At 43.8% G+C, this 12,500-nt stretch overlaps 1 protein-coding gene across 16 annotated transcripts in view; it reads right to left on the reverse strand.

The window, feature by feature from the left end:
* svila (supervillin a) overlaps positions 1 to 12,500 on the reverse strand; it is an 83,869-nt gene that overhangs the window by 28,787 nt on the left and 42,582 nt on the right. For 12 of the 16 annotated variants that reach the window (XM_063207131.1, XM_063207123.1, XM_063207128.1 and 9 more), the window contains 5 exons: positions 10,367 to 10,432; positions 8,390 to 8,786; positions 6,614 to 6,932; positions 2,927 to 3,059; positions 149 to 196 (listed from right to left, as the gene is read on the reverse strand). In XM_063207131.1, coding sequence (XP_063063201.1) covers positions 149 to 196; positions 2,927 to 3,059; positions 6,614 to 6,932; positions 8,390 to 8,786; positions 10,367 to 10,432 — 963 coding nt within the window. The remainder of the gene's footprint in view (positions 1 to 148; positions 197 to 2,926; positions 3,060 to 6,613; positions 6,933 to 8,389; positions 8,787 to 10,366; positions 10,433 to 12,500) is intronic. The other 4 variants (XM_063207134.1, XM_063207132.1, XM_063207125.1 and 1 more) reach the window with 2 other exon arrangements.

Consider the following 12,500-nt stretch of genomic DNA (forward strand, 5'->3'; position numbering starts at 1 on the left):
AGTGAAATACTTAAAGCATTACCACGACAACAAAGCAAACCACTCCTGTGATTTTTAAACCCCTTAACTACAGTGGCAATATGCACACACATACAGGCAGGCACACACACACGCTCCACACACTAGCAAGCAGCTCTATGAGTCTTACCCAGAGCTGATCAGACACAGCAAAGTCATCTATCATCATGCCTGAATCCTAAAGAGATGAATGGCAGAAATAAAACAATTGGAGAAGAGGAGAGAAGATGGGCTAGGGTTTAGCTCTCGCTCTCTCTTTTTCAGTCTCTTACTGTACAAACACACACACACACTCATTTATTATCAACATATTGTTTCACCCACCCACCTTCTCTCTCTCTCTCTCTCTCTCTCTCTCTCTCTCTCTCTCTCTCTCTCTCTCTCTCTCTCTCTCGCTCTCTCTCTCTCGCTCTCGCTCTCGTCACATTGATGCTGTTCACAGTCTCTTTAGAGGGGATGTCATGCATGAAAGAAGCTAAATCTATAGTGTAATGGAGAGACATTATAGATTTAGCTGTACTGATGTCCTGAGATTGAGGACTCAGACAGACCTAATGCTTGACACTGAACAACAGCTAAGATGAACCTACTGTATGACACACAGGACAGTAGGTCTGGAGAGAGAGAAAGAGACTGAGCATGAACCATGGAGAAAGTAAGAGGGGAAGGTGTGTGTGTGTGTGTGTGTGTGTGTGTGTGTGTGTACATCAGATTAACTCAGTAATCATGCTGACAATTTTTGCACTCTATGATTTCCTAGCATTTTTATGATTTATTTAGTAGTGGGATACAATGGACATATTTTACGAAATTGCCTACATTAATAATAAGGAAATTACGACTACAAATCGGTAATACTTAACCTGACACCACCGTCACACGTATGACACAACAGTGCCATAACAGTGCCGTGACACAGTCATGGACGTGTCATTAACTTTATGTCAATGCCAAACAATTTATGACTGTTGTAATTAATTGACATTTGGTTGTGGTAAAGACAGCCCAAACAATGTCAATTTTTCATGATCATTAAAGCATTCATTTATGACTCGTTCATGACTGTCGTGACACAGTTGACATAATGCCTTTATGACACAGCAATGTCATGCATATGACACTGGCGTCAGGTATGGTGTTACCAACAAATGTATGCATGTATATGTGGCTAAAGCATCACATGTAGAAAAGTGCATACCGTGCAATATATAGCTGTATATAAACAATAAGTTGATACACAATCCATGACAGCTCGTGTTAAAAATACATACAGCCAACCCTGAACTGGTCCTAACACTGACTGCTGCTGAGAATGACAACAAACAGAGAGGCATGTGTCCCCATCCCACCCCACCGCAAAGACAAATACACACATACACACACACATGCATACAGAGAAGCACATGAAGCAAAAATAACAGAAACACAAAGCATGCAGGGAATGAAGAAAGATTTATTGAGGGTGGCGGACATGGAGGAGGGATGTTAGGTGATCATAACACATGTGCGAGTAGATTCAATAACAAACAGAAAGAAGAATAGTGGATAGTGAGTTAGATTACACCGTTTTCATACATAAACCACCTGAAACAAACAACTTGGTACAGCAAACTCCCAATCAAACACAAGTTAACAGAATTTCTGACGATATTTACAGGGCTCAATGCCAGCTACAAATCAATTGAATTGACAAGACATTACTTCTTAATGCACTACTGTACTGTACAGCAAAAACAACAAAGGAGACAATGAGTGATCCAGTCACCCTAAAGTGTTAATTATCCATCATACGACGTCTTTACTTCACAACCATGTCTACTGACTTTGTTAGTCCATAAACCATCTCCACTTACATTGGCCCCAAGAGAGATAATATAGACATATTTACAATTCATTACAACCATTTACACATCTCTGACAGTGTCAGCTCCAAGGATATTGAAATAGAATTACCGACTAAATCCTTCAAACTTGGTTCAAGCAGCTATAACGATGCGAAACACCACTACGCAACACATGGGTAGATATTACTACTCCAGAATGACTGTAGAAGTTACATTTTTTATATTATTTTGTACGACATCGACTACGGTAATGACAATACCACCTGTGGCTTTACATAGCACCCTATTGCCTTGACATAGCATAGCATTCTGTAGCTATTTCCTACGACTGGTCTTTGTGTTGGTGTGGGATCTATTTCCTGGCTTCACAGGCAGAATAAAGAGAGGAAAAGACGAACAGACACAAAACACACGCTCACACACACAGAGGACAGAGGACAGAGACACAGACAGGAACACAAACCTCTCTGTTTGGGAATGGTCATCTCCCTGCAGTGTATACAGTGTGTAGGTCAGGCTCATGCTAATGGCTAGCCATGGGGTCGTGTATGTCTGTGTGAATTCATGTACAGTATTAATTAAATATTTATTAATACTTGAGTATAATAATTTCCTCTTTGTCAATTCTGTAAGAGTGAATGCAAAAAGGTTCAGCTATACAATATATTACACTTATATACTGTATATATTCTATGTATATACTGTATATGATTTGGCTTCTGATGAACTTGTAATCTTAATATTTATCCATAGCCTACCTTGCTAGCTTAATAACTGTGTCCATGAATGTAGGCTATTTTTTCTTGAATGTACAGTATGCAATTTCGCAATTTAATGTGCCGTATGTGACATATTTGTACTAAATTCTTGGACACACATCAAGCCCAGACTGTATAACCCATCACCACCACCGTGTCTAGTAACTCAACAATCCCGTCCGTGATCCCTTTCACCTTTTGACCTCCTGACCTTCAGGTTGGGGAGAGGTCACCGGGGGTCATGGGGGGTGAAAAGTAAAGGTCACTGGGCGAGGCCGGCGGGGACGGGGACGGGGTGGTGGTTACCTTCTTCTTGAAGCTCTGCTCCACCTCCCAGAGCTGGGCGTGCCGCTCAGAGATGGCCACGCGCACCACGTCCTGCTTGCGGTTGATGCGGTTCCGCCAGTCCTCCTCGCCGTTCTTCATCAGCAGCGCCAGCCTACGGGGACAGGAGAGGAGCGGGGGAGAGGAGGGAGAAGAGGGAGAGGATGGAGAGCACACACAAACACATTAACACAAACAGCATACAGACACAGACACAGACACAGACACAGAGTATCAACACGCATGCGCACGCACGCACGCACGCACACACGCACGCACACGCACACGCACACGCACACACACGCACAAGGACAGAGAGAAAAAGAGAGGGAAATGGGTGATTGGAACAAGATGCAAAATGACACCCGAACATTAAACAGCAGTTGATATTGCACATACACTAAAAACCCTGGATGACAGTGGAGGGCCTATCAGGGCCACTGTATCCAGTATATACACAGTACATTGCGGCAGTCTAGAAATCTTGTAATCTATGTACTGAATATGCAAAGGAATGGGCAATGCTCCTCAGTTAGGACCCCTCCTCAACAGCACATAGCACTGCAGATACTGCATATTGAGAGCACATAGCCTCATAAAGCAGACTTTTCCGACACTGTGACACTGTAATAGTCATTGAAAAGACTTTATTACCATAATACAACACCACTCTGATGTTACACATAGTTTTTATTAATACATTACAACTTGGTCACTGCCACTCTGGCAACAGCAAATGTATAACAGAGGCTGTGTCCTAACACAGTGGTTCTTAACCTGGGGTGCGGGCACCCCCTGGGGGTGCGCCAGAGATTTCAGGGGGTGTGCGGAATTTTGTTTGTGTAGAGGTTGTGGCCAGAATTCTGCTTCCAAACATTATAATTAGGCCAAATCAAGACCAAATTAAAACATGTTTTGGACCTGATGTAAAGTCATTAAAGTATTGTTTAATGTCTAAAGCAACAATTATTGTAATTATTCACTTAAATCATTTTTTTAGTGTGTATACACGTGTAGACGTTTGTGTTAGAGGTGCGCAGCTTGTCTAGGGGGTGCTTCAAGAAAAAAGGTTAAGAAGCACTGTCCTAACAGATGAAATATACACATCTACTGTATACACCAGTATGAAGCAGGCGTGGATAGAGAAGTCTGACCGCAGTACTGATGGTCAGCTAGTCTGCCGCTGACACTGGCACACTGTACTGAACGCAATCTGCCATCATCTGACACAATTATGTCATCAATCAATCCAGACTTATTCCACGCTGCCCACAGTCACACATGGGGCCCTGTGCTTAACAGGTTACACAAGCATTTGATTTCAGATACCACATACACAGATACACACAGACACACACAGGAACACACACAGGAACACACACAGACACACACACACACACACACACACACACACACACACACACACACACACACACACACACACACACACACACACACACACACACACACACACACACACACACACACACACACACACACACACACACACACACGTAGGCGCACACACACACACACACACACACATACAGACTCTCTCAATCTCTCTCTCTCGCTCTCTCTCTCTCTCTCTCTTTCTCTCTCTCCAAAGAATTTCGCATAATGTGATTTTGCAATTTCTCTCAGAAATGCTCATCACGTGTTTCAGCGTACTAATAAAGTTCTTTACACTCAATCCAAATCTAAAATGCTGAATCGCCAGAAAAGTTCCTCGCCAGCCACACTGCACTCAATATCAATTTCTTTCCCCCTCTCCCTTCCCCTCCATTTCTCTTCACACTTCTAGGTCTGCCAAATGGACCATCCAAAAATATCCCCCTTCTTATCATGTCCTCTCTCTCTCTCTCTCTCTCTCTCTCTCTCTCTCTCTCTCTCTCTCTCTCTCTCCCTCTCTCCCTCTCTCCCTCTCTCCCTCTCTCCCTCCCTCTCTCCCTCTCTCCCTCTCTCCCTCTCTTCCCTCTCTCCCTCTCTCTCCCTCTCTTCCTCTCTCTCCCTCCCTCCCTCCCTCCCTCGCTCCCTCTCTCTCCCTCTCCCTCTCCCTCTCCCTCTCCCTACTTTCCCCCTACTTTCCCCCTACTTTCCCCTCCAGGGCCAAGGTCAGTATCCAAAATAAAGTCCAATGGCTCCACCATAGACTTATAATATACATATAATATAAATGTGTACATAATAGACATCAAAAAGACAAATAAATCCATATACAGACACATTTAGACTCTGTATGTCTGAGAGAAGACTACATATAGTTAACTATGCTGCAAACTCTTATGTGAAACTTATGGGAACTTATGTGAAACAGTGTAAGGTTCACATAAGTTCACAAAAGTTCACAAAAGAGGAAAGCAGCAAACTGTAGACTGGTTTCCACTGGATTCTTTCACATTACAATGCATTTGCATTATATTTGCATTATGTTTTTATTTTTACACTTGCAGCACTTCCTCAGACTATCTATCAATGCTGCATTGTTTTCCGCAATATAACAAACCCTCTCAAAACAATGTTATATTCAGACTTCACAAAACAGGGCATGTGTGCAATAGTGATACTCATATCAAGGACCACAATGTTAATTCAAGAACCGCAATGGAGTGTTGTCCTTCTGACGTCATTTCCAACGTTACGTCACCGATATTTATCTATTTGGATCTTTCTACCATGTTAACAACCACAATCAATCAGGCTTGGACTGGTCATCTGGCATACAGGGGATTTCCCAGTGGGCCTACTGTCCTCAGGGGCCAGCAATGTTGTTGTTGCTTTTCTTTTTCTTCTTACTAACTGGCCCATAATTTAGAGAGGGCGTACAGAAATGTCCTGGCCCTTTTCTGATCTCAGTCTAGGGCCTGCTATCAATCAATCATATGAAGTGGCTTGCAAATTGACAATGAAACTAAACCCTGGCAATACCCTGAGGCCTGGAGCCTGAGCAACAGCTGGTCCTCATTGGTGCTGCAGAGAGGCGATGGCATCAGGACTAGGAATCAATACTGACGTCAGATAACTGTTCCACTCATAGGATCACACACACACAAGTGGCATCACACATGCAAACTACCACAAACACACACACACATGTACACCCGCGCACACATACACGCACACACACACACATGCACACGCGCACGCACGCGCGTACACACACACACACGCACACAAGTGGCACCACACATGCATACTACCACAAACACACACACACACACACACACACACACACACACACACACACACACACACACACAGACATACACAAGTCAAACGCACACGCACACGCGCACACACACACGCGCACACACAAGCACACACACCAGATGATTCCCATCCCTAATGAATTAAGTGGAGAACATTTTTGCTTAATGTCAACAGCTGTAAAACGGATCATAAACATGGAACAAAGAAAGCATCAAAAGAAGTACAGGAAAACATTGTTTCACTTTAATCCTCTCTCCATTTCTTTCATTCTCTCTCGCTCTCGCTCTCTCTCTCTCTCTCTCTCTCTCTCTCTCTCTCTCTCTCTCTCTCTCTCTCTCTCTCTCTCTCTCTCTCTCTCTCGGCTTCTTTCATTCTTTCTCTCACCCCCCAACACACACACACACACACACACACACACACACACACACACACACACACACACACACACACACGTCTCACCTCTCTTTGATGGACATCTGTCGAGCAGACATGGCGTCGTCAAGTTCCTCCGCCGTCTGAAAGTCTCTCAGCCTCTCGTCCTCCTCCTCCTCCTCCTCCTCCTCCTGCTGCTGCTGCACTCTTTCCCTCTCTCGCTCCCTCTCTCTGTCTCTGTCTCTCCCTCCGTCTGCGGCAGCCTCCCAGGCGTGCGGTACGTGTGCGTGTGTGTGTTGTGTGGCGTGTGTGTGGAGAGCGCTCGGGACACTCTTGCTGGCTGGGACAGGCTGCTGTGGCTGCGCTGGCTCCACTGAACGCACTGACGCAGCCAGCTCCGGATGGTCTGTTTAAAAGGCAAGCAGAGATACAGACAGGCACATAGTCATGCATGCATGCACACACGCACACGCACACACACACACACACACACACACACACACACACACACACACACACACACAGGAAGGTGTGAGTATGCTGGAGATGAGGGCGGAGCAGAAACACAACCACAGTTTTGCTCTCTCTCACACACACATTTTTACACTCTCTCTCACACACACTACAAACACACACACTACAAACACACACACACACACAAAAAAAACACACACACACACACACACACACACACACACACACACACACACACACACACACACACACACACACACACACACACACACACACACACACACACACACACACACACACACACACACACACACACACAATCTCTGCCTCTCTCTTCCTCTCTCACTCTCTTCCGCTCTCTCTCTCTCTCTCTCACACACACACACACACAGAAGCATATACAGTTCACACATTCTCAGTCTCTCTTTGTTCATTGCTGATGATGGAAATTTGTTAGAGGCTTGTGGTCTAGCTAGTTCATCACTTGTTGTTGCAGTATACAGTAAGTCACACACACGCGCACAAACACACACACACACACACACACACACACACACACACACACACCCTTTAAGATACGCTCCTCATAAAATAGGTCAACACCTTCACTAAAATAGAAACACTGGAATCACTTTATCACTATCGCTATCTGCCAGGGACTTATATAGCATAACCACTGCCCTCGTGCAAAGACACACACACACACGCCTGTAACACATACATGCACACACACATGCATACTCACACACAAACACACACACACACACACACAGACTGGCAAGACCAGACCGCAGCGCTGAATATGAGAGCTGTCATCAAACTTAACAGGATGTCAGCACACACACACACACACACACACACACACACACACACACACACACACACACATACACACACACACACACACACACACACACACACACACACACACACACACACACACACACACACACACACACACACACACACACACACACACACACACACACACACACACACACAATTATTGCAGTGTTTCCCACACTGTCAATGAGTCAGAAAGTTAAAGGTTACTTGTGAAGCAGTCTTCAACACCCTTTCAAAGAGTACAACTAACTTAAGTAATCTCTCTCGTCTGTTTCACATCCGTTATTTTTCTGCTTCTCTCTCTCTCTCTCTCTCTCTCTTTCTCTCTCGTGCACAGGCACAGACAGAGACACACAGGCAGACACACAGACAGACAGAGACAGAGACAGAGAGACACAGACAGACAGACAGACAGACAGACAGACAGACAGACAGACAGACAGACAGACAGACAGACAGACAGACACACACACACACACCCACACACATACACAGGCACACAGGCACACAGGCACACAGGCACACACACTCTCTGTCTCTCACCTGGCCCTTTGCCTCTCAGCTGCTCCACAGCCTGGCTGTGAGGCGGAGGGTGCACGTAGGCAGGCGGCTGGACGTGTGCATACGAGGGCTGAGGCAACGCAGGCTGCTTGGAGCTGGACTCCGGAGAGGAGAGCTTCCGCTTGCTGTTGCCCAGGGAGGGCTGCTCCGGCTGGGCTTGGATGACACGATCAGGGGTCCCCTTAGGCTGGACTGGGGCTGCTGCTGCTGCTGGTGGTGCAGGTGCTCCATAGGAGGGCGCCGCTGAGCTCTCGTAGTACCCGGTTCCGCCACCAGTGGCAGCAGAGGGCAGCTGGAGGTCACCGGCATTGGCGGTGGAGAAGGTGTTGGACTTGAGCGCCGAGGAAAACTTGGAAGTCACGTTAGAACCGTTCTGCAGCTGAAGGTTTTAAACAGAAATGGGACAGGAGGGACGCGAAACGGAGTAGTGGAGTCAAAAAAGGACAAGAGATAGAAAAGAGATGGTGAAAGAGGTAAAAGAGAGTGGACAGATTAAACAACAGAGGTAGAGAGAGGACAAGGGAAAGGAAGGAATGATAGGAAAGGAGGAAATTGGGGGAGAGAGAGAGATAAATGTTGTGAGTTAGCACAGCCCAGCATTAGGCATTCCTGGATGAGTGAGTTTTCACAATTCAAGAAACCAGATCATTTCACAGGCCCTACATGTTTGTGTCTGCATTCGCAAACACGATGCATGCAGCATGACAACCTGTATTGTACTTTTCAATGTCAAAGACCCGTATACACACACATGCGTGCAGCTCAAATATGTCCCGGATAAACACCTACATCCAATTGATTTGAAAAATGACTATACAAAAATACCAGATAAATACCAGATTACGCTAATCAAAGATCTAAGCATTGTTGTCACACATTAGACATACTAAACAAAAGACCCCTGTCCAATGTTTTACTTAATTAATTGTAACAGTAGCATTACTTGGGTATTTGGACAGCTGAATACATATGTAATAATATCATATCATAATATTTCCACTTAAGCACACCATCCATCCGACTGAGATGAGTATTGTGGTGGACATATCAACACGAAGCAGGTCAAGACCTACTACACACTCAAACAACTGGCGACACAATTGTAACACACACACACACAAACATTCGTGATGATGTGACACACTTCAACCAAGAGTGTGGTATCGCATCACATCACACACAGTGTGTGTTTGTCATCAAAATAAACTGTTGGAAAAAAACAAGCATTAGAATGGGCAAATAAACCAGTTGATTAAACTTGTTGCTCATTGGTTAAAACTAATTCTAATTGGCCAATGAGCAGTATAATACAATGCTGACGGACAATGCTTTCTGCGGGATGCAGGGTGCCAAAGCAGATATCAACCGGCTGTGCTGGCGGATACACACACTTCCTTTGTAGAAAACACTCCCAGACACTCTATTCACCTTCTCATCACTCGTTCTTTATCATCATCTCCCTTTCTCGTTTTTTTCATTCACATTTACTCCCTCTTTAACTTATCAGTTTCTCACCACTTTCATTTTTTCTCCTTCTCCCTCACTCACACACATATGCACGCACGCACTCGCACAACAGTCTCGTCCCAACTCGTCAATTTCTGACTACTGTTGATACAGATTGCAATTTTTGACGTTGAGGGTATGCCTGCCATGGCGAATGTAGACTGTGTGGCCTAAACCTGGACCTTTCCCTAACCCTAACTGTCAGTGAAGTTATGCTGCCACAAGGGGGCACCTTTGAGGTGCATGTTTCATTTAGACTCCAAGGGCATACCTGAGACGTCAAAAATTGCAGCCTGGTCAAAGGTAGTCAAAAATTGACAAGTTGGGATGATACACTGTAGAGACGCACACACTCACACACTCTCCCTTTTTCTTAAACACACGCTCACTCTCAACTTTCCACCACTGTCTCTCTCTCAGACACACACGTCGGTGCAGCCCATTTAGTCTTACGTGTTCCAGTTCGTCATCGGACACCTCTACCACCATGTCACTCAGTTCAGAGTCAGAGTACTCCTCCTACGGTACGCCAGACACAAACAGTCAATACCTCTGTGTGTGTGTGTGTGTGTGTGTGTGTGTGTGTGTGTGTGTGTGTGTGTGTGTGTGTGTGTGTGTGTGTGTGTGTGTGTGTGTGTGTGTGTGTGTGTGTGTGTGTGTGTGTGTGTGTGTGTGTGTCACATGATATCTGACCCCCGAGAGTCTCATTAGCTCCTGCCTTAATGAGACATTACCTAAGGTCTTCCAGTGACCATAGGAAGGAGAGTGAAATGGGAGGACACAGAGGATACTACTCCTACTATAAGTGATAAACTAACACTTCCTCAAGAGGGTCTAATGCAGCGTGTCTTGAGTACCCTTACACTTTCTGTCTTGAGCCCTACACTGCAACCCCCTACACTGCAAAAAATGAAAATTTGAGCATGCTTATGTTTCCATTTTCAAGTAAAAAAAAAAATTCTAGTCAATCTCAATTTCAGTAAAAAATCACCTAATAACTAGTACTTTTGAGGTAGAACCTTTAGACTTTGTAGACTTGTTTCAAGAAATATCCCAGTGGGGCAAGTAATGTTTTCTAGGTCAGATTTCTTTACTTGTTACAAGAAGTATTTTTATGTGTAAAAAGAGTACAAGAAATCTGATTGAGAAAAAAGAACTTGCCCCACTGGCAAATGTCTTATAACAACTCCAAAAGTTCTGGTTCAAATGACAAGTTATTAGGTGATTTTCCCTTCAATTAACCCTGTGAGACCTGAACCATGAAAGCAATGAGAGAAAATTCTATTTTTTTGGAATTTGCTTCAATATTAATAAGAAATGTAAAAAAAAAATAATCAAATTTTTGTTAAGGTCACTGAGATATTTAATGCATCATATATGATGCATCAGGCTTTAAAGGGAATGAAAATTCCAATTTCATGACCATTGAAAAATGACTTTTAATGCATTTACAACTTTTTTTTTATTTAAAAAAGTTGTCAGACAATTTAATTTGAGGATTATCTTTAAATATTTAGTGAGATCCTGCCATTTTTTTAAAGCCTATCCTTGTTTTAGCAGGACCATATTTTACATTTCCCACAGCCTGGTTGGGTAATTTTTTAAAATCTATGTAAAAACATATATAGCTGATCGAATACTTAACAACCTATTTATGAGTGTAATATAGATCATTATTCATTTTTGATGAATTGGACCATTTCTCCATTCACTTCAATGCATTTTTTACGAGATCATAATTTCAACATTTTGCATTACATTTTCAAAATTGCAAGTAAAACCTGTTTCTTAAGGCAATATCTTGAAGTAAAACAACTTGTGTGTTTTGTTAAACGATCGTCGTGGTATGCTTTGTAAGTTCCCCTATGGCGAAATGCATTGATGGCTGACTTCCTGCCACCGCCGGATGGTGCTTATTTGTTTCATCAGTTTTAGCACGATCTCTCTGCAACACGGTGTAAAAATATGAACTCTTCCTTGATTAATTGCACAAAGCAAGTGTTCAAATTAAAGGATGTAGAGTTATATTTCGGAAATTTGTACACAAACCTTTTGCAATTTGACGATATCTCAGCGTCGGTCAGGGAAACCGCTTCTACTCCATTTTTGCATTTTTCGCCGAGCTGTGGTCAACTTGTTGTTGACCGCTGCTCTCTTGTGGCGGTTTCCGTGTACTGCAGGACGTTTGGAAATGACACGCAGGATGTTTTTGAGATCGATTTTTTTTTGTGTCAGCGGGGAGAGGGCTTTGAATTTGATGAAACAAATATGATGCGTCCGGCGCGATAGGGTTAAGATTGACTTGATGCTTTTTACTTGAAATTACAATAATAAGCTTGCTAAAATGTTCTTTTTTTGCAGTGTAAGCCTTTTTTGTCATACCATGAGTAGCCCTTCACTCTTGCTCATGTCACTTCCTCTATCCCAATACAACTATGTTCCATATGTTAATCATCTACTTTTCCCCCATATACAGTGCAGTGCGCTCACGTACCTCTTTTGGTGCGCATACCCCTGGTTGAGAAACACTGGTCAAATGTAACACTCTTGGATAAAGTTTCTGTGTGTGTTGAATGAAATTATTCAT

The sequence above is a fragment of the Engraulis encrasicolus genome, chromosome 9, assembly GCF_034702125.1.
Source record: "Engraulis encrasicolus isolate BLACKSEA-1 chromosome 9, IST_EnEncr_1.0, whole genome shotgun sequence".
Classification (NCBI taxonomy): Eukaryota; Metazoa; Chordata; class Actinopteri; order Clupeiformes; family Engraulidae; genus Engraulis; species Engraulis encrasicolus.